The 21,639-nt window shown below is 35.0% G+C and overlaps 1 protein-coding gene across 1 annotated transcript in view; it reads left to right on the top strand.

Annotated features, from left to right (window-relative positions):
- Positions 1-21,639, top strand: part of LOC118275466 (synaptogenesis protein syg-2) — a 104,059-nt gene that overhangs the window by 64,313 nt on the left and 18,107 nt on the right. Inside the window, exons 3-7 of the mRNA XM_035593445.2 lie at positions 10,435-10,567; positions 13,903-14,111; positions 15,601-15,711; positions 16,909-17,115; positions 19,339-19,484. Of these exons, the coding sequence (XP_035449338.2) occupies positions 10,435-10,567; positions 13,903-14,111; positions 15,601-15,711; positions 16,909-17,115; positions 19,339-19,484 (806 nt within the window). The remainder of the gene's footprint in view (positions 1-10,434; positions 10,568-13,902; positions 14,112-15,600; positions 15,712-16,908; positions 17,116-19,338; positions 19,485-21,639) is intronic.

Here is a 21,639-nt window from a genome sequence, read left to right as displayed (position 1 = left end):
CTATCGGATAACCATTTTCAAACTGATATCTTTGATTTTGATCCCTAAGTATTTGAGGATTTTGAGGTAAGATTGCGTCTTTTTAAAGTCAGACTTTCTATTTGAATATTCAGTTCAGTTTTCTTTAGATATTTTGATTGCTTTTTAATAATTATGACGCACTTGTCTATAACTGCGTAGAAAACGCATGGGAATTAATGGAACATTGAACGAAACATGGCACACGAAAGATGATTTTAAAGTTAAGAGTAAATTCGTTTGAATACACATTTACATAACTTGAATTAACATTAATTGCCGACACGTACAAATAAACAAATGTATTGTAGTTTTAATTTTACAAAAGTTAATCCCAAGTTGTTCTCAAGTCTGCATTTAAGCCTAAACAAGATCGCTTTTCATTTTCACACTCGGCGTGGGGCCGCCCCACTTTGCGTCGAGTCGGCGTCAAGTTCCACAAAGGTTTTGAATAGAGACTACGGCATTTGTGCTTTTTTGGTACAAAACTTTGTGACGCGCATTCCCCGAATATGATTTCGTTATGAATTTATTGCTCAATTGAAGCTCTTACTGTGTTATTGTTTCTCATGCTCGTTTTGTTTGTATTACACGTCATTCTTATTGGTTATCGCGTGTTTTATTGACGTTCAGATTTCGGTGATGTGTCCATTGCTACATGAGCTTCGGACTTTTGATCACGTGCGTGGACGTGTTTAGAGATATAGTGTGTCTATAATATGTTCAGGTTATTACTTTACGCATTACACATTAATACAAATACTAAATGGCAGTAAACTGAAATTACTCATGATATTCTGACTTCATTCCATATGTGAATGCGACATTAGCAATATTTTCTTTATTTTAACCTGAAACAAATACAAATAAATAAACGTATGTACGTACCTACGTACACGAAACACATTCATAAAATAAATCGGTACAGCTACTTAGCATAATAATTCCCTATTGAGGTTGGGAACAAAAACGAATATGAATAAAAATAATCGTTTAAAACTTTTCGGGTATGTTCTGTCACAGGCCTTTTCGGTCAATTAAAAGAGCGCTGAATTTTGAATTTCGTCGTTAGAAATTTCGAGGGTGGGTAATCGAGTAATCCAACTGTTAAACACGCATGAGGGGATTAGAGTCGATTATGTACCGACGAATGGTCGACGTTGACTTGCTTTCGTAATGTTTTATAGTATTTTGTGTACGGTCAGAATCGGTTTATTGGTTCAGTTATGTTACTGCCGGTTGTATAGGCCTCGATTTCTAAATTGCTCATTGTATTGTCGAAAATTTCTTTTATACAACAATAGAATTGCTTTCAGAATCGTTTGATTTACAAAAAGAAGTAGGCATGTTAAAGTTCAAGTAAAAATTGCCACCAAAAATATTTCATAATTTTTGCCAAAAACCATGTAAATTTCAACTAACTTAAAGTTAAAACAGATCAATTTCCATATGTATATAAAGGTTGTTTTGTAAGTTTTGACGTCGACGGTACTAGTGCAGGGTTTGGTCGCATTGGCCGGATGTCGAGCAGTCCACAATGGGTTGGGGTACGGCCCAATTTGTTTACGGACAGATGACAAGGCGTGTGCCACGTTGCGCTACTTGACAGCTTGCTTTCAACTAAATAAAACGTTGCTTCGTAAACAGCGTTTAATTAATGCATTTATAAATTCGTGTGTCGTTCTTTATTTATATTTTGTACGAGTAAGTGGTGAATTTGTAAGTGACATTCTTTGTGTTGAATCTATATTTTATTGTTACGTGGTTTTGGTAACAATTCAGTCAATATATAGATTGAAGATCTGTTGGTCTATTAACTTGATTCATCTAGACACTAAATACTCGTAACTACTTGCTAACTAAGATAGCAATACTAAATTGACTAAGATATTAAGCAATTCAAACTTCCATATATGAATGCGGTACTCTATCGCTCAACATTATTATGTCAGTACGTCAATACAGGATCGATGTGCCAGCGAGACGAAGACTAGAGTCACATCACTAACGAACCGTGGACTTACCTACGCTTGTCAGCTCTTAACGAGCCACCAAACACTGTATACCTCCTATACGTTACTGTCAAATGTTAACGAACTTCTCGAAAAACTTGATAAACGAAGCATTTTATAGACTGCAACTTGTTTCACGTATCAATAATGTGTCGGTCCCTCGAACATTCCGTTTTTTCCGGGCCTCCGCTAATCCCGTCCAGTTTTCCTTCTGCCCTTCACTATATCAAATGCCCATTGAGTTAATGACTGCCGAGTGCCGCGGTCGTCGCCCCTCTCAGCTCACTTGTTGTAGCTGTACATTTACATATTTATTTTAACCAAGATTCTTTGTCATTGAAAAGAGCAAGCTTAAAAAAAGATAAAAGCTTTTGTTTTTCGAATTGTATACAAAGACTGAAAGCTGAATAAATTGCTTATCAGCTTTTTTTACAAACTATCTTGAGAGACTTTATTTCCTTTCAACCTAGTTCATTGTAAAATTGCTTTTTTTCAACTAACGCTTACTGTTATACGGAGAAGAGAATTTAATTAAAATCATGCAAATATACACCTTTACTGTTAGCATGAAACTCCTCGCGAGTTCCTTTTGAGAAGAGACTTTTTATTAAAATACTTGGTGGAAGCTCCCAAGTTTGAATGTGACAAACATTGGTCATAATATCGTTCTGTATTGTCTCAAGTTAAATGAGGGTTTCACAAAGTCGTTTCGGGAGCTATCAAGCCGAGGCAAAAATTAGTTTTAAACTACTCGCTTTGATTAAACGATAGTTCCCTGCGATAACTGGATAGATTATGCTTCTGGATAATTTGTTTTGTGCTGTTTTCAACTGTTTAAGTTATCTGTTTAGACAATACAATATGCACTGAAATTGAGCAGTAAACTAAGGTCAGCCGTACTATATTTTCCTTTTTCTATCGAAATCGCCAAGCTTGGAACCAAAAAGTGACAGTCACGCACTATAATCTGCTGTCAGTTCGACAAAAAGTCACGCAATAACGGACCTAATTATTAAGCTAATAGGCTAATCAGTCATACAACGCCTTAGACCTCAAAAACATGTTAACTTGTTAATTCTCGCTGTTCTTACAGCTCTTGTCAAATGTTAAAATTCCATTAAGCCTCTAAGAAACGTGTTATAAAAGGATTAAAAAAACCAACCAAGTGTGGCCCCTCGCGTGATTAATTCCCGTTCGTTTTAGAACCATAGTTTTAATACAGTTACCGTTTTGTGCCTTTTAAACGTATTCACAAATTGTTTACTAACTATTAATGAAGTTTGTAAACAACTAATACTCTTATATTTGAAGTGCATTACTTTTTATTTACTGCTACATAATTGAAACTTTCCTTTTTTACCTACAATATTTTTCGTAGATGTTTTCCTTCAAGAATTTGTACGTCTAGGCAGTTAAGCATGTTCGGTATTTTACGTGAATATTTGTACTAATTTAGGTGTCGTTTTTCTGGCCCGAAGTTCTAGGAATAAATCAAAGTAAATACCTTTTTACTGTAATTAAAGTAAACAAAAATTTTGTTGTTTTGTAGTAATTAGAACTTATTTTTCTTTTCATATTTTAATAGCTATTATGAGTGACTATTGGTAATTAAATTACTTTCTTTTTATTATATTATACTTAAGTTTCTAATGATACCCACAAGGCATAATTTAATCTTAATATAAGAGCAAACTACACATACAATACATACATATATATCCCTTTTGACAATAAAGCACCTACCAACCTACAAATTTTATTCACTTTACATAAAATTAATGTTTAACATTAAAGTACCAGCAACTCATCAGTTAAAGTTGAACAGTTGCCAAAAAAGGTCCGCGGGGCGGGAACAGACAGTAAGTTGATTACATGAAGGTTTTTTGTTACATTTACCAACATAAAAGGTTTTTAAAATAAACACAAAACAGCTATAGTGTTCAAAAGTATGAAAAAAAGGTCCGCATATTCAAATTAACGTTCTAAACGGATTTCATGATAAAAACTGGTTGTAATTAATTACATAACGCGTGTAACACATCTCATTATCTTTCCACGTTATTAATTTGAATCATTAGTGCAATTAGGACGAGAGCTGTAATGTTACGCTTATAAAATGGAGTCACGCGAAAACTTTTCCAACAGGGATTGGCTTTAATGCTGTTTCATCTGTTCCGCATATTAATTTGGATCGAAAATAGGTAGAATAACTACATATTCGTAATTATTTATTCTGCTGCAAATATAATATTTATTAAATGAGGTTTGGTGGTCGGGGGACTAAATTTGTTATTTCATTGAACACTGGAGTCGATGAACGAATTTACCTTCTGTGTCGAAACAAATTGACTGATTTTATTTTGTGTTTGCATCGGATTGTAATTTATTTATTGTTCGCTTGAGTTTACAGTCACTGTGGCCGTATTGTTTTGTAAATATGTGTAGCTTTTAAATAACATTAACTGTAAACAGGTCTGTGTTGTAATTACGAATAGATGTGTTTCAGTTGTATTCACAGTGTACATTCTTTATAATTGAAAAAGATAAAGAGAATTGCGAATGATAATTTATTGTTACGACTACATAATATGCTTCTGAAAACCATTTTACTATCAAGCAAAACAGGTTATACCGCAATACAATAAATCCGATCCATCTTCAACAGACGTACCCAGTAAATCACATCATCTATCCAGATTGCTCCGAGTTACGCGACGTAGAACAAAGGTGGCAGACTGAATAAAGTCCAGTCACGTGGTCCCTCACCTCTGGGAGTGCGGCGGAGGTCCCTTGCGGCACCGCTGACCGATTTCCACTCCTCACGCGAGACTCACTCGAATTGAATAATCGATTCAAGACACCGTGCCAAACGTGATATTTCGAATCGCTCCAAATCGACTATCAGGTTTTCGCAAACATATATTTTCAACCCAGTACCAAGGAAAGAGAGACAATTTTATTCACGTGCCAAAATAATCCTCTCTTGTTTAATTTTAAAACATAAGTGTGCAACAATTTTGCTCCTAATTAGGTGAGGGAGACGATTCTATTCATTTTAAAGACACTTACGAAGATTTAGCGTAAAAGCAAAGCTGTTTGAGAGTTGAACATCTTCGCATATCTTTTACTGCCACCTAAAATCTAAAGTAACGATGCTCATTTCGCATAGATAAAATGCGCGCTTTATACAAAGAGAAAATACGTTTTATTGTTTTAAACCGTAAACTTTTAGTTTAAAACGAATGTTTATGGACAGTAAGTATTCAAGGTTTTAAATATGACTTTAATTTCGCATCGCACTGAATTTTAAATAATGTTATTTTATGAGACGTCGTTAAAGAATAATAAAATGGGAAATGAAATCGGATATTTTATTTTCGTGAATGAAATTGCAGTTTGGCAGGTATTGGGTTATTCTTTCGGGTTTGGAGTTGGATCGCGTGATGGAAACCGTTTCATTCGGTGCGCCACCTCGATACATTGCCGACCCGCCTAATATACATAGGTGCTATGTAATAAGCACCTTTGTTTTACTTCGGGTAGGTCAATAGTTCGCCGTCCTGAAACACTGAAATGCTTTGAATGTCTGCCAACCGACAGGTCATCGTGTATAAACATGTAAAGGCTTTCTCATTCAAAGGCGATGAAATACATTTATCTATATTTTAACTCTCAATAAATTACGTGGACTATTTAAGAACGTTATACCTTCAGATTGAATTTAAATCTAAACTCGTATGTAAGTACTTTTCTAACAAAATAAACTGCTTCTCTCTACTTCAACGTCATATACGAATTAAAAAAATACTCGGTAGGTAGTAATTCTGACAGTACGGTCTACACTTTAGTTACAAAAACACCCAACATTTATGGTAATAGGAAGAGAGGCATAAATCCTTTCACGTGCTATATTATGCTCTCACGAAAATAAAGAAATACAAGTGTTTTATAAAATAATTTCGGGTGCGTTTCATCACGTGCCGCGAAGCGTTTCGCGGCGCCTCTTCCGTCGGAAACGTTCTGAATTATCATAATGCATGCCTCGTCTCAACGCGCACCGGTTTCACGCAATAACGGATACTTGGAAAACGCGATTTCTGATTAAGACTTCTATTGACTGACTGACGTGACTCTTTGTTATAATTTAAGAGCGTATTTTTGTATTCAAAGCTCATGGTAAACGTATTGGCGAATTTATTCCAAGATTTAGACATTGTATTGGACGTGCTTTTTATGTAGATGGGTAGGTAGTTTATTATAGTTCGTTGTAGTACGAAACGATTGTATATGAGACAATCTTATTTTATTTGTTGCTTAGGTTTAGTTCTAGTTAGCAAGAATCAGCCATTGAAAATAGTTACCACTGCCTTCAAAGAAACCGTTAGCTGTGTCAAAATTTGTCAAAATCATTTCAACAATTTAAGCTCTAGGTAAACCAAAAGTAACAAACACACGTTTGCATCTATAGTAAATTCAATAAAAAATAGTTTTCTGACATTTTGTCATGGCGTGACCCCTAAATCTATGCAAGTAAACTAGTGATGACTAACTTCTACCAGTGGTTTCACCTGCGTTCCCGTGGGATAAAACGTATCCTATCACCCAAGTCTGCGGATATCTCTGTATACAAAATGTCATGAAAATTCGTTCAGTAGTTTCAGCGCGATTGACGGACAAACATCCAAACAAACAAACTTTCACATTTATAACATTAGTGTGATATAGTGATCTTTAGTTGAATACTTAAGCAAGAAACTTTTGCTCTTCATAACACAAGTATTTTACATAACAATTAAAAGTGAAGATACCACAGTATACATATAGGGTGTTCACAACTCGCCTCGTGAGCTCCAACTTTAACTTGGTAAGTTATTATGCTTGTTATATCCTAGCCAAGTACATTAGGCTCAGTTCAAGGAGTTAACAATAACATAAATTGTTAAGTTAATATCACAAACTTCTACGAATTCTAGTTATGAATTACTTTTTATTGTTTTAAGTTTAATCGTGGTAATATATCATCATAAGAATTTGTAATTCTTTGAAAGTGGTGTACTAATGTGTATCTTGAGGCGAAATTACATGAGATGGAGGCCATTTTTTAGATTTGATGAAGACTTGCCCAGGGCTTTTATTCAGAACCTTTGAGTCGGTATTTAGACAGACATACTCCTACATACTGTCAGGTCACCTTGAGAAGATTACGTCAGTACCATTTTATATCAAACTAGTTTCAAGAAAAAGTGGTCCACCACGTTTTTTCATATGTATTGACGTACTAAGAAGACAGCAACTGTACTCAATTACGTTAAGCAACGTGGCTATCATAATAATTTGGCATCTGCCTTAGTGGCGTATTAGTTAATACAATAGTTTTTTGTCGACACTCAGACATATAAATGTATTACATGATAGGTACAGCGTCGATACCACATATATTTTTCTGTTTTGCATAATGGAATTGTGCCTAGTATATGGCAATAGGCTCACACCCTATTATATTGGCCTTAAACATAAATTATGAAAAGTGGGTATACAGAGATAAAAGGGCGCAAAATATCGTTATTACTACTATTTTCGTACTTGCTACACCTACACACATTGCTTACGAAAACACGCTGCAATACTGTTACCACAACCGGTGATGTGATAGAAAAGCCCTTTGTAACCAACAATCGAGTTTTGTCTTCACTTATTAGATTGATTTCTCAAACCCAACACGTATGTTTACGCCTAACTAAATTGCCAGAAGAAATTCCTACAGTTTGTGAACATGGTATAAAATGTACAAAGGAAAAAAAACAGGGTCCCAATTAACTTGGCCGAGATAAATGTTCGGACTGTATGTATTTGAGCCGAAACACTTGGTCCATCCGACCTCATGCGCTACGTTTTTAGTGAACCGTGTAACAATGAGAAAACGGAACTTATGGCTGTTTTGTCATAAATTCTGATGTGTTTTTGCTTTTCTTAATTTTCTAGTTGTCATTTTGTCTGCTGTAAGTGTTCGGCCTAATTGAATTGTCCTGCTGTGTACTATACTAAGGCGTTCTAAGTGCTCCCACCTTTTTAGAAGCCCAAACGTCGTTGCTCTAAAGATTCTACACTATAAATTAGTATTTTCTAAGAATACTAGGCAGTTCGGCCTATTAATCTGGCAGTAATTTCTGTTACCTCTTGTTTTATATCACCACAGTAGTTAATTGGCATCTAATCAATGATCAGAGCGCTTTATTCAAGCTTCACGCTTCTACCAACATGTCCAATTCAAACTCAATGTAACCCCGATTGGTTGATGCTGTCCCTTTCTCGTTCGATAAACAAATTAACTAATTAGCCAATAGGCCGAATATTTGTCCTTGACTTGAGCTAAGGAAGCAATTATACCGGGCAGATACGTCACGTAATTAGGTCAGGAAAATATATAAATTAATATTATTATAGTAACAGGTAAATATGGATTTCGTACGTAAATAGAATGATACAAGTGAATGAATATTGAGAAATGAAATAAGTTATACATAGTAGATTTTCTTGTTGATGGCGTAAGGCTAAAATGACCTTCACATTCCGTTGTATGTGCTTTAAAATATTATTTACTCGGAACGTTTTGAATTAGAAAACAATTATAAAAGCTGCGATAGTTAACGTATCTCTAGTGCTATCTGGAGCTGCGGACTGCCTAGCGGGTTTACCAGGGCTCCGGGGGTAGGAACGCGGTGGTTTGTAGTCCGAAACTCCCTTTCAGCTCGCTCAAGACGAGAGAAGTCATTAAGTGATTTTCCCCCTTCAAAAAGTATCTCTATTTGTTTTTTTTTTCACATACTAATTTTGGTAGAGCTTTCTGGAAGGAGGGTAGGGAGGTTTTTGCCTTGCAGTGGGACGACCAAGGCTGACAAAAAAAAATCGGTATGTTTTTCACAACTGTATTTTTCTACTTTTTCACAAATGCTTAAATTAAGGAATTAAATGGACAACATTACAATAACCGTATCTTATATAATTTTACGAATTTATAATGTTTATTACTATAAATAGTACCAGATGTTACATAAAAAGTGATTCATGAGCACTTTACGTAAACTCCACGTAGTTATAAAGTTTCACAAAGTTGGTTAGCAAAATACATGTCAGTCAAGCGCTTGTTCAGACTTAGCTTTAAAACTCTCGCTAAACTGAAACTAGACATTTTATTTTCACATTTTAGATAAAGTTGCTGTCTCCTCCATAAGCTCTAATTGTTTCGTGGAAAAAGAAATAAAATATGACAGTGTATTTCCTTCAGTTTTCATTAAATTATTTCCGTAATGAATAAATGTATTACACAGGGGATTCTTTGCTTCACTTTTTCTCTTCCTTATTTTATTATAAATCGTTGAAAGTGTCTTATGCTCCGAGTTATTTTTTATCAAGGGTGTAATAAATTTTATTTCAACGCCCTTTTTGGATTATTTCTTGATGCAAATGGGCTGTCCTAGCCGTTGTCATCCTTTTGTAATGCGCAAAATGAACTGGACGAATTCGCAATGACAGAATATTCAAGTTGTTGGTGAATTAAAATTTTTGAATATATTTTCCGTAAGATTGTTTGTTTGAATGTCTCTCTGCGGTATCTTGTTCACTGAAATAGAAAAGTACCTATTTTGATGAATTACTTTATACTAACTTATCAGTGAAAACATCGTTTAAACCACTCAGTATGTTTGGATTTTAGAGGATATAGTGAGAGGACAGAGAGATAATCTTAAAAGTAATCATCTACAGTAGATTAAAGTAGGATTACAAAAAAAACTTTCATAATTGAGCGATAACATGACGGCTTGACACAGATTTATACGAAATAACCTTAAGAATTTGAAGAGATCCAATAGGATCTTCCCTCTTGTTGACGTAGAGGTGACTGAGGGATTAGAGGTGCGAATTTAACTGCGAAATTCCCTAAGGGCTGTAGGGGACACCAGTCGCTCTGCGTATAAAAGAGGATAAATAAATTACGATTTTCCCAGATTATAATATCTTAAATGTCTAGTTGGATCAAAGATTTGAAGTCAAAACGTATTGATTTTAGTTTTAATTCTCTTAACACATTAGAGGCCATGTCGGACAACGCTGACCGACGCTAGTGGAGGAGTAGCCTTTAACTGTTTCTTATTGGCAGTGAAAGGCTTAAAAATGCATTGTTTTCTGCAAATGTTTCCTCAGAAATAATCTCCCAAAATTCTTGAATTCACGTGAATAAAATTGCGAGCAAATTCTTGGATAAACTCCATTCTGTTCAAGCTATCTTTCGTACTATTGAATCTGAGTTTAGAATACGTAAACATCAAATAGTTGCACAGCATCTTATCTACGTGCAACTAGATACAGTTATTGTTGTAATAACGGAACATGTTCATTGTTACAGTGTCGACGGTGGATGTGGACGCGGTGCTGGGTCGCACGGCGTCTCTCCCCTGTGACGTCACACCCGACACTAATGAAGACAGGGTCTATATGGTGCTGTGGTTCCGGAAGAGTGGGGGCAAACCTATATATAGGTGAGTCATAGATAATTTATGGTGAATTATAGAAGGTATAGTGAAAATGGGGATTTTGGTTTCCATTAGTTCTCCAAGTTGGCGCCACTTACGCATTAGATCCTGCTGTTAATCAAAATAAATATATTTCTTAATCTACGCAACTTCTTCTTACGCTTACGTGTTTTACTTTTGCAATACTTTAAAGATACACATTTAACTTTCTTGGTATACTTAGCAAAATCCATTAAGTATAAAATTATGAATGACAAAATGTCCGTCATATAAACGCCCCACTCTCTGAATAATGAGAAGTAAAATAAGTGCACCTAAAATACTGTCCTTGGCGTCCTTCGCAGTAGATAGGGTAGCAAATTAACCTAAAAGCCCATGCATAACTTATTATCCAGGAAAAATTTGTAAGGAATCGAAATTTTAACTTTTAGCTTATTAAACTGGAGGAAGCTACTGTAATTTAAAACTTAAAACGTAGCATTACTTAGTCTCTGTCTGATAATATGATTAGTTTCTATAAAAAACTGCTAGCACTAGGTAAGTTTACAAAGTAATTTGTGTTTGACTTGGGTATGCGTTTTTTATATATTAAACTAGTTTGCTTTCCACGGAAGCAAAGGAAGCAAGCCGAGAGTCCGTTATAGTTTTACTGTCAATAATACTTTTTATAAAGATATTTCATGCGACACTAACCACTAATATTTCTACACAAAGTACTTAATGATATTACCTATATATACAATATCTTATTACATTACACCCATTACGTTGGGTACACTTAATTTTCTAATATAGTTCTGTAGGCTGCAGATTATTGAAAAAAGAAATGAAATAGGACCATAGTTTAGGTAGCTAATAATTGATGTGTAGGTCTGTGAATAAACTATGAGAATGCATGTAAAATCTTGCGCAAAAACCTCACAATAAAGTTCAAAATGGTTTGGTTGTGTTTTAAAATTGTGATTCTTGATTTCGTTACCTACTTATGAGTATAATAAATTAACAGATATACACATTAACTCGCTACCAACTACTATTTATGTACATATGATATATGTATATTAATTACTTCAATCATAACAAACACAGTATGCTACGTTGTAAATCTTCCATTATAAATAATGTATTCGGTATAAATTACTCACCGCATTTAATTAATGGATTACTAAAGAATTGACTTAATGAACAGACACACAAAAATGTGTAATAATTAATTACATGTCGCGTCCGTTTTTCACACGAAAGAATTTATTTTGGAAAGTGTTTTTGTGTGTGATGGCAAATGTCTAGCGACAACAATTGTTGTATTTTTTATTCCTACATTTTTGTGATGTTTGTTTGGTATGTAATCGATTGAGTACAACTTTATGTTAAAGAATATAGGTAACTGTACGATTGGCGCGGTGCCGGGCGGTGCGTGCCGCGTGCTACCGTGAACGTGTAGCGGGTTCGATTCCCGCACGGAGCAACTCTTTGTGTGATCCACAAATTGTTGTTTCGGGTCTGGGTGTCATGTGCATGTGAAATTGTGTGTTTGTAAACGCACCCAAGACACAGGAGTAAATCATAGTATGGGTATAAAAAAAATAAGATAAAATAATTAGTTGCGAGTAAAACATTTGTCTACCAATTCATCCATTAATTTAATTAAGGAACGAACGAACACGTGTACGTAACCTGTATGCATTTTTATATGAAATATGTTATCAAATAACGAAGAATAGTCATTTTGCACAAAATTAAAGAACAATATCACTAGATGAAACAGCAAAGATTCTAAAGCCAGAAAATCCAACTTTTATAAGGCAGTCCAACTTGGAAAACACAGATAGTCCAACGCGAATTCCAGTTGGGCAGAGCCTTACAAAAACTTTGTGAATACGTGTTTAATTAATAGCATAAAGTCGGGCCTAATGAAGCGTTCGGTACCTTAAACGGATGAACGAAAGCCAGCCACGACCGATCCAATTAACGTTTGAAACACACCTACACCGTACAGGGAAACACACTTAAGATGTCATAGCTCTCGTTAAGGAAATCACACTTGACGACGCCGGTCCGAGGACTTTCCATCAATGTCCCCATGCTGTATGCCTTGACGTCATTCACTGTACTTTACTACTTCTTGTACTCGTGTTGTACTAAGTTTTTTATGTGCAAATATTTTGTTAGATCTTTAAGATTGTCAGCAACATTAAGACGTAGGTATACCTAAGTTTTACCCTCCAGATACTTATGTTTAGCTAAAATAGCTTGACGTCTATTTTAGTACGGTGTACTAAAATGTATATAATATTCTGCAGTCCCTACGGAATAACACACACGTGTTTAGGTACACCGATAATCCTATACAAGGTCTAAAAGCTAGACGTCGTAAAATATACAGAGTGTAAAAGAAAATAGATCCTTGACGTAAGACCAAACGTAACAGCACGAAGATGAATGAACAAAAGAAAATTTTAATCAAGTAGCAATCACTTTATTAATTTCCTGTCTCAAGCAACTCAAAGAAATTAAGTAAACATTTATTTAAGTATCAATTAATTTTGTTCATCCTTTACGCGTAACGGGAGTATACGTTATTACCGTCTCGCGTAATAAACTGGAAACAGCGAACAACTGCTTACATAACCAAAACAGTTGTGTAGATAAAATCCCCATTATATCCTTAGAATTGTTTATAATTGCTATTTTATATCAGCAATAGGGCGAAACGAATACTTCGGAGAGATAATACCGTCATAAACTGCTCGAATTGTTAAATTTACCTGAGAACAGCAGGGTACGATCAAATCATCTCTCTCAAAGCTTCTTGCTTTATAAATTAGGATGGAGGTCGGTAGATTGAGAAAATGTAGCCTGTCCGGAAATTGAAAAACTTCATCGTGTTCGGCCGTTCTTTTATTTCTAGACATTGACAGTTATTTAAGGAAAATAAATTCAGACACGGACCATACAGCTGTTTATGAGATTTCATTACGTTTTATTGAATAGGCGGACGCATGTTTGTGTCGATTCTTCATTAACCCGTTGTATGTACGGAGCGCAGATCTACGCGAGATACAATTTGTTTTCTATTGTGTCTCATATACCGACAGACAAGAGGTTAATGTCATATAGACGCAGAAGTGTAATTTGGTGTTTGATTGTTTGACGTGTTCGTTAGTGTCCGTCTTATGTAGTTGATGTAGGTATCTCGATAGAAATGTCAGTTCAATTTGTTTGTATCTAATAAAGATCTATTTTGATAAGAGTATAATTAGAAGCTCAATCAGATTGTTAATAATGTTGTTGTTTACATTTCTTGGAATGCCTCGGAGCTAAATTAATTTTTATTTTAGTTTCGACGTCCGTGGGCGGTCGTTCAACAAGGCGCTACAGTGGTCAGACCCAGGCGCGTTCGGACCCCGGGCGTACTTCGCAACGGTCGCCCGACCAGCCGCGCTCACCCTCAGCTCGGTACAACTCGATGATGAGGGCGTCTACCGGTGTAGAGTAGACTTCAAGAACTCGCCCACGAGAAACTTCCAAATCAGACTAACTGTAATAGGTAAGTTCGTAGATAAAATCTAAGATACGTGCGTAGTTTATGAAACAAAGTTTAGCAAAGAGCACTTAATGAAACGAACCAAACAAAATTAGCGGCAAACAAAAATACTTGATCAAGTTACTATCTAATTTCAGGTAGAATTCGAAAAGCGAAATTAAATCAGTCTAGAGAAGACTTGTTTTTTTAATGTATATCTACTCAAAACCATCGCTACCCTTCAGCTGTTAGTTTAGGTAAACCTTCCCTTCGGGTTGCTTCATTATTTTAAACACAAAATTATTTTATTTCAATAAACAAGTTTCGAACTGTTCTTTATGAAATTGTGTATTTGATTATAGCCCATGTAATTTATAAAAGGCTATTATGAGCTGTATCAAGCCACGAGGCGCGGGACAAGACAATCTCATTAAAATAAAAATCGACTAAGTTTTAAATGAAAATTTTATTAGGCGACGACTGGGAATCAATTTAGTCATTATGGTGAATCGCGGGAGGCGCGCGGTCGCCGAGTGATGACATCGCGCAGACATTTTAATTATGAACTGTCGACTCGGGATCGGCGGGGTTGCTCAGCTGCCTCGCTGATAAAAACGATGCCCGCCGACGATGACACAGATAAAATCTGCAGGAGACAGGTTAAATTTAAAAGGAAATTAGATTTGAATAGATCAAATTGTCTGAGCGTTATCAGTCTGCCGCGCCGTACTGATCCCCTTTATTTGCTTATTAAAACGTTAGACGGAAATGGCTCACTGAATTACAAAATGACTTACTAGTTCTTTTGTATTCATTCTTCGGTTAATGCTGACGTTAATTTATATTGCTCCGTTCTTTGTGTTGACTAAAAACGGAACAGCATTTATTTCTTACTGCACCACTAGCAAATACACTGTCACTATAGTTAGTCTAATAATGTAGCCGAGTATTGCATCTCTTTTCACTGTTGTAACTCTAATACGTTTACTCAATGGTAGCGTAACCGTATTCTTGAGAAATATTACCGACGGAGAGCATAAAAATATAAACATGGCCTATAAAATGCCGAGCAAACTACCGTTGAGCTTTTCAAAGAAATTACCCTATTCAAGGCGACGAAAGACGTAGGCAAAGGAGATGAGGGAAGTAAATTTCTTTTGCGCAGAACAAAGCATTTAAAAGTAAGCCTACATCGCATATATGCAACTCCATTGAAATCCATTAGTCTGCTCGCGCCGAGAGGTAATTTGCAAGGAGCCTTTTGTTAGCAAAGGGACTGCTCACACAAAGAAATCTCTTACTTACATAATCAGGCATATTCATAACATCATAAAATATCCAATTACCATTGAGAACGGAGGGTGTTCATTAATGGCGTCAAATAATAATCAAATCTGCCGTTCGTTGGTAATATCGTGAGCGATCGCGCCCTCAGTTTTCATTCCATATTGATATTATTATGATGAAGATTGAGACGCGCTGTTATTATATTCGAAGTGGGTTTTTGTCACAGTGCCTCCTCATCAAATGTTGCTGTACGATAAGTCTGGTGCGGATGTGTCTGGCGTGGTGGGGCCTTTGGAGGAAGGAGCTGCTTTAGTCTTAGTGTGTGAAGTACGGGGAGGTAAGATTATAATATTAGTTTGTTCATTATTTCACTTTATCTACGAGCTAAGTTGTTGTGAGATACCTAACCTAAGGAAAATCTCGTCTAAAAATACCCACACACACAAAATATTACAACATAAAACAAGTTTTTATGACAGATTTTCCGCTTTTCTAACACGACGTATATTGGAAATTGAAGAGCGTCATAATATTTACAATAGGCCGGAAGTTGATTCTGAAATATTCTTGTTAGTACTAGATTTGGTTTTATTGAATGTGTCATAAAAATATTACTTTTTTCGGAACATCATAATACATAGCGGAACAGTGTTATGAACCACGCATCTATTGACATTCTACACAGCTCGGTTCACCGCTCAAAAGTTTAATATCGCCATATACGTGTATACACACACACAAATATATTTTGTTAATAACACCCACACTGCTTTTACATTTATTGGTTGTTCTATTGAATGATTGTTTTAATATCACGGGGTCAATTTAGAAAAAGGCTAAATAAATTTTGGGTTTGCTTAAAAAAAACGATGACATTTGTTGACACTGTTCTGAAAAAAATAGATAATTTTATTATGTTTAATGAAAAACAATGAAATAAAAAAAGTCAGTCCAGCCCATATTTTCGAACCTCGTGCTCAAAAAAAAATAAGTTAGTTCAGTTGGGCGCTTTACTTAAAACCGTCGCAAAAATATTGAACATTGGGGGAGCTCAATTTTTTCTATTGCTTGATTTCTTTTATGGAAACATTGGAAGAGATATTCCATTCGAATGGGTTCATTGAAAAGTCCGCAGTATGGCCGCCTGGCTTCGAGCCAGTGCTCGCAACGGATTATCTTCGGCCGTGCGCCCACCAATTGTGATGATGCAGCGGGCCGGACAGGGGGAGTTTAGGCTTTGACCCTGTTATCACACTCACACTTAATTATGTTGCCGAAAAATTTTCACTTCCATATCGTCTGAGACCATTCCCTAACTTCTTCCATGTGAAATATGTGGCATGAAGTAATGATCATGATCTATGAGCGGTTACTCAATTATATTTTTGTCTTGATCATTTCTCCTAAACACATCTAAAGTTAATTTTTTCAATTCGCCAATATTTAGATTTTAACTTTGGTAAAAATCCCCTATACACTTATTACCGCTTAAAAGTTGTTATCATATTTATGCATGTATGTTTTTCGTTCTTAGGTCGTCCCGAGCCAACAGTATCCTGGTGGATAGACGGGACGCCAGCCTCCCAGTACATAGGAGTGAAGACAGACACCCACGTCATCGTCAATCGCCTAGAGCTACAGCATTTGAAGAGAGAAGACCTAAACACCACGTTCAAATGTCGAGCTTCCAACACAAACTTGGTCCCTCCGCAAGAAAAAGTCGTCAGGCTTGAGATGAATTGTAAGATTCTCCAATTATTTTTCTTAAGTTTAAGTTTCTATCAGAAATCATTAGGTGCGTTCGGAAATACAGCTTTTTCATACATAGGTATGACACCTAGCCTTGGTTATTTATAATTACTGATAATTAATTGTGGATTAAATAAATATAGATAGTAGAGGCTGTAAAATGTTGCACAGTAGTTTATCATCCAGTCACAGTTTCACCCATCGCGTATTATATTTGTATGTTTTTTTATGGGATAGGCCGGTAAACAAGCAGATGGATGGTCCATCTGCTTGTTTAATGGTAAGCAATCGGTGCCGCTCATGGACATCCTAAACACCAGTGGCGTTACCACTGCGTTGCCGGCCTTTGGGGATTAGGAATTTCAGGATTGTTATAAATTCGGGGATTGAGGCAATTGGAGAAGAGCGTAATTGAGCCTTGGTCTTTATGTAAGACATAATTATGTACGTAGAATTTGTGTGTATAAAGGTATTATGTCATGAGTTCCAATAAGGAATATTCGAAACATTTTAATGAGGAGTTTCAGAACCCGCTTAGATGATCCAATGAAATAGATGTAAGCACTAACGACAATAATATGTCCAACATAATATTTCAAAGTTAGTACATTCACCTAAACGTTTTTGTAATTGACTGGCCTTTAAATACAATTATTCAAATTTCACAAGCTTTAACATGATATTTTCTTTGTAATTACACTCAAAGAGCAATTGCTAATGCTAATTTCTCAGTATAATGACTCCTGGTGCCTTTGATCTGTCTGTCAGTGTATCTGTTTGTAACACAAAGATGTCTACAACATTTCGTTATGACTGACATTTATAACTACTGACTTTTTTTCTAAAACAACGTTGAAATTCCAATTATATTTATACTGTGACTACATTGATTTTGAAAATGTATGGCTTTATGTTAGTTGGTATTGAAATAGGTTTTTATTTGTAATATTTTTTTCGTCAATGAAAAAAATGATTATTTATTTTTTATATGAAAAAATATACAGTTATATTTTAATCTGTTGGTAGGTTTGTTCAAACAGAAAAAGATAAAATAAAGGTAGACGGCATACAAATACAGTACTTCTATATTTATCAGTATTTCTATAGATGTTCTAGTTTTTAAAACCGTGTTAGAGGACAGATAAGCTATACAAAATCTAAACATATTTTTGTGAACTTTGTATAGACAAAGATCCTTTGTATAGATAGCTATGGCATACTTTTAGCTTCAAATATTACAAATAGAATTTTCCAAAGCTTAAATAATGAAAATCATATAAATGTTTTATCCTGAAAAATATATCTCTAAAATTGATTTTCCTCACAAAACCACAGTTTAAAAACATTTCTATGAACATTAATCACGGAATGTTTTTCCACAGAGTAATTTCGAAATTTCATTGGACGGGAGTCGTTTTAAATATTTTAATAATCCTTTTTATTTTAGAATGTAATTTAAATGAATTTGTCTTGGTCTAGACGGACGATGTGGACTAATAAAGCGGTGTGTTAAATAGATGATTCTTTAAACCTTTTCAGACATCCAAAAGGTTGAACCTTTTTAAATAATGCAAATCACTTCATTAATTTATTAGAGAATTTACAAGAAGAATATACGAGAATAATAATTATATTCTAGCGGTGCTTGTTATTTAGATAGATCATTAAGTCTTGTGATGTTTATTTTATGTATAGGGTTTAAAATTCTAGGCTTTTAAAGCGACAGGCATTATTTTGCGGGCATCACATTGATAACAATCTCCAGGTCATTGTTGTCATGTCATTTATACCGTTGTTATAAATATCTTTTCCTGTCTTTTAATCTTTACAGAATACAATATTTTCTTTTATGCCACCAATGATTGACTCTATTAATTGCGTCAATTAAATTATAAACCTGTGAGTGCGTAAACAATTACTTTTGATTTCATCAATTTCATAAAAATGCTGTTGCCTTAGAATTATTATATCTCTTCATTTATTTCTAATACTTGTTAAATACATGTTAAAAAATTTTATTTTGAAAAAAAATAGCATTTAACAATATTAATATCAGTATCAAAGCTACGGGCGATCAGGGTTAAAAAGAGAGGAATATCCAAACAATACGCACTTTGTCCACAAGTACTGCTTTCTGCATAAGGCCTCTATCGTTAGCTACTCAGGTGTAAGTCGATTTTATTAATTATTAATCTAACTCTTTTTCCTTTACCAGTGGTTCCACTATCAGTATCTTTACTCAACCGGCCACAACAGCTCCTGTCTGCCGCAGCAGCAACTCTTCGATGTGTATCGGAAGGCAGTAGACCACCGGCTCACATAGTGTGGTATAAAGACAACAGGAGTTTCGACAGAAATATGGTAAGTTGATTAAAATGGAGAAATAAAAGTCAATAGAAGACGAATGCATTGTGTAAATGTGTGAGACGGTAGAGAACATAGTTATATAGATAGATGAATGGATTATTTGAAGCATGAGATGAAGATTTTTAAGGGAAGTAGGAGATAACTAAAAGAAGAAGGCAATTTTAGGATTGGGATTAAGACAAAAATTTAAGAAGACAACAGATGACTACAAAACTCAAACAAAATACAGAGTTGGTCAATTAGAGTCTATTTTCATGGAATAAAGAAAAATTGTTATAGAAAAATAAAACAGTCCTTTAAAACACTTACGTACGGTACTATATTGATATGTTTTGACAGATTACTTTTATTTTACACATAAATTGATGCCAACGTTATGACATGAGCAATATTAAAAACTGGTTGCACTCAATAATTTTATTCAATTTATGTTACCATACCACGTTGGAATGTCAAGCCAAATAAATTCATAATAACTAAATTAAAACCATTGGTTGCATTTTGCCATCCAAATATTGAGTTTGTGAAATATGAAACACAAAAATTTGTACTGAAGTATTATAGCACACTGATAAATGTAATGTTTCAAATTATCTGACAAGTTATTGATAATGGTTTTATAGTATAAAGCAACATAATTCACATATAATTCCCTGAGGCTATGGGAATACACCATTTTTATAGCCATATAATTAATTTGATAATACATATTAGTCCCATGAAACATAACGAGTTTATAGTCACGTACCGAGTACTTATCTAAACACTATAATGTAGGTACTATTACTCGATAGTAAAGATTTTAAATCTAATAAAAAACCGACTTAAAAAAGCAAAAATAAAAACAATCAAAAAGTAAAAACTAAATAGCAAAAAATGTCTATTATGAGTACTGGTAGATCCACCCACTGATAGGTTAGAAGCCGGTGCCAAAAAAGACAAACCTCCGAAAATAGTACTTCCTCTTTTTTTCAAGTCTGTAAAAAGAAAACAGTTAATAAATTGTTTTGTGCATAAAATACTGATTTTTAAGTAATTCAACACTTTGGCTTTTCCTAATCAGATTTTAGTAACACCGGCTTGCTATAGGAATATACGTTCTAACATCAAATATCAATGTTTTTAATAAAAAACATCTCTAATTTGTTTACAAAAGCCTAATAATCCAGTATACAAACATAACACCTCCATACAAAAGCCAGACCGACACACTTTGTATTAATTTGCTTCTATTCACACGTCGCTGGCTTTGTATCTAGTTGAGTTGGTCAATCCGTTTGTCCGGAAGACGCGTCCTCGGGCCGACACTACGTGATCCCTTTCCTAAGACCGGTCGTGGTCACACCGTCTGGATTCAACCTCTATTTTCCCACTGTGAATGCGAAATTCGACGATGAAAGTTTAAAGTATTTCTCTAGTTTATTTCATAACAAAGATGTAGGACAAAGAAATATATGGAATGATTATTCTTTTCTGTGACTGTCCGTGTGTTGTGTGTGAGACGGTGAGTGACCCGTACCTAATGTCAACGTTGTATGGTAATCGAGACCGACCACTTTGCATTCACCGAAACCTATAAATAGTCAAACATCCACCAACTAACCACGCCAGGTGTAGTTTATCTTCAGTCCTGTCACTCAAATTGTCTCTTTGCTCATTCAACCCCACGCTAAATGAAACTACGTAAAATAAAACACAAGATTAAAATGAACAAAACCAGTAATAATGTACGCCATACGTTCCAGTAAAAATTCAGAAAGTTTAAAAACGTTAATCTTTTAGTAACGTTTGTGGTAAAAATTCGCTTCACAAAATGTACAGTTACTTGTAATTTGTTCAACGTCCAGTGGTCTTATTTGAGCGGAACGCGGCAGGTAATCCCTCAATTAACTTCCATTCTAAAGCTAAGCACGCACTGTGGCTTTTAAATCGATTGTCGCGTTTTATACTCGGATTCGGTCACTGATGGACTTTGATTTAGCGCTCGACTAATTGCGCTGCGACCGTCCCCAGCTTATACAATAGCTTACAGAAATGGGACTATTTCAAATCCGTTTGTGACTTTTTACACGATTTATATCGAGTTCCACTGAAATATTGCATTCGTTGTATGCAAGCGTCTGATTTACTGAAACTTTATCTGCAAAGT

The sequence above is a fragment of the Spodoptera frugiperda genome, chromosome 8 (assembly GCF_023101765.2).
Source record: "Spodoptera frugiperda isolate SF20-4 chromosome 8, AGI-APGP_CSIRO_Sfru_2.0, whole genome shotgun sequence".
NCBI classification, from domain to species: domain Eukaryota; kingdom Metazoa; phylum Arthropoda; class Insecta; order Lepidoptera; family Noctuidae; genus Spodoptera; species Spodoptera frugiperda.
The sequence above is the reverse complement of the archived record's forward strand: the minus strand, read 5'-3'. Positions and strand labels throughout refer to the sequence as shown.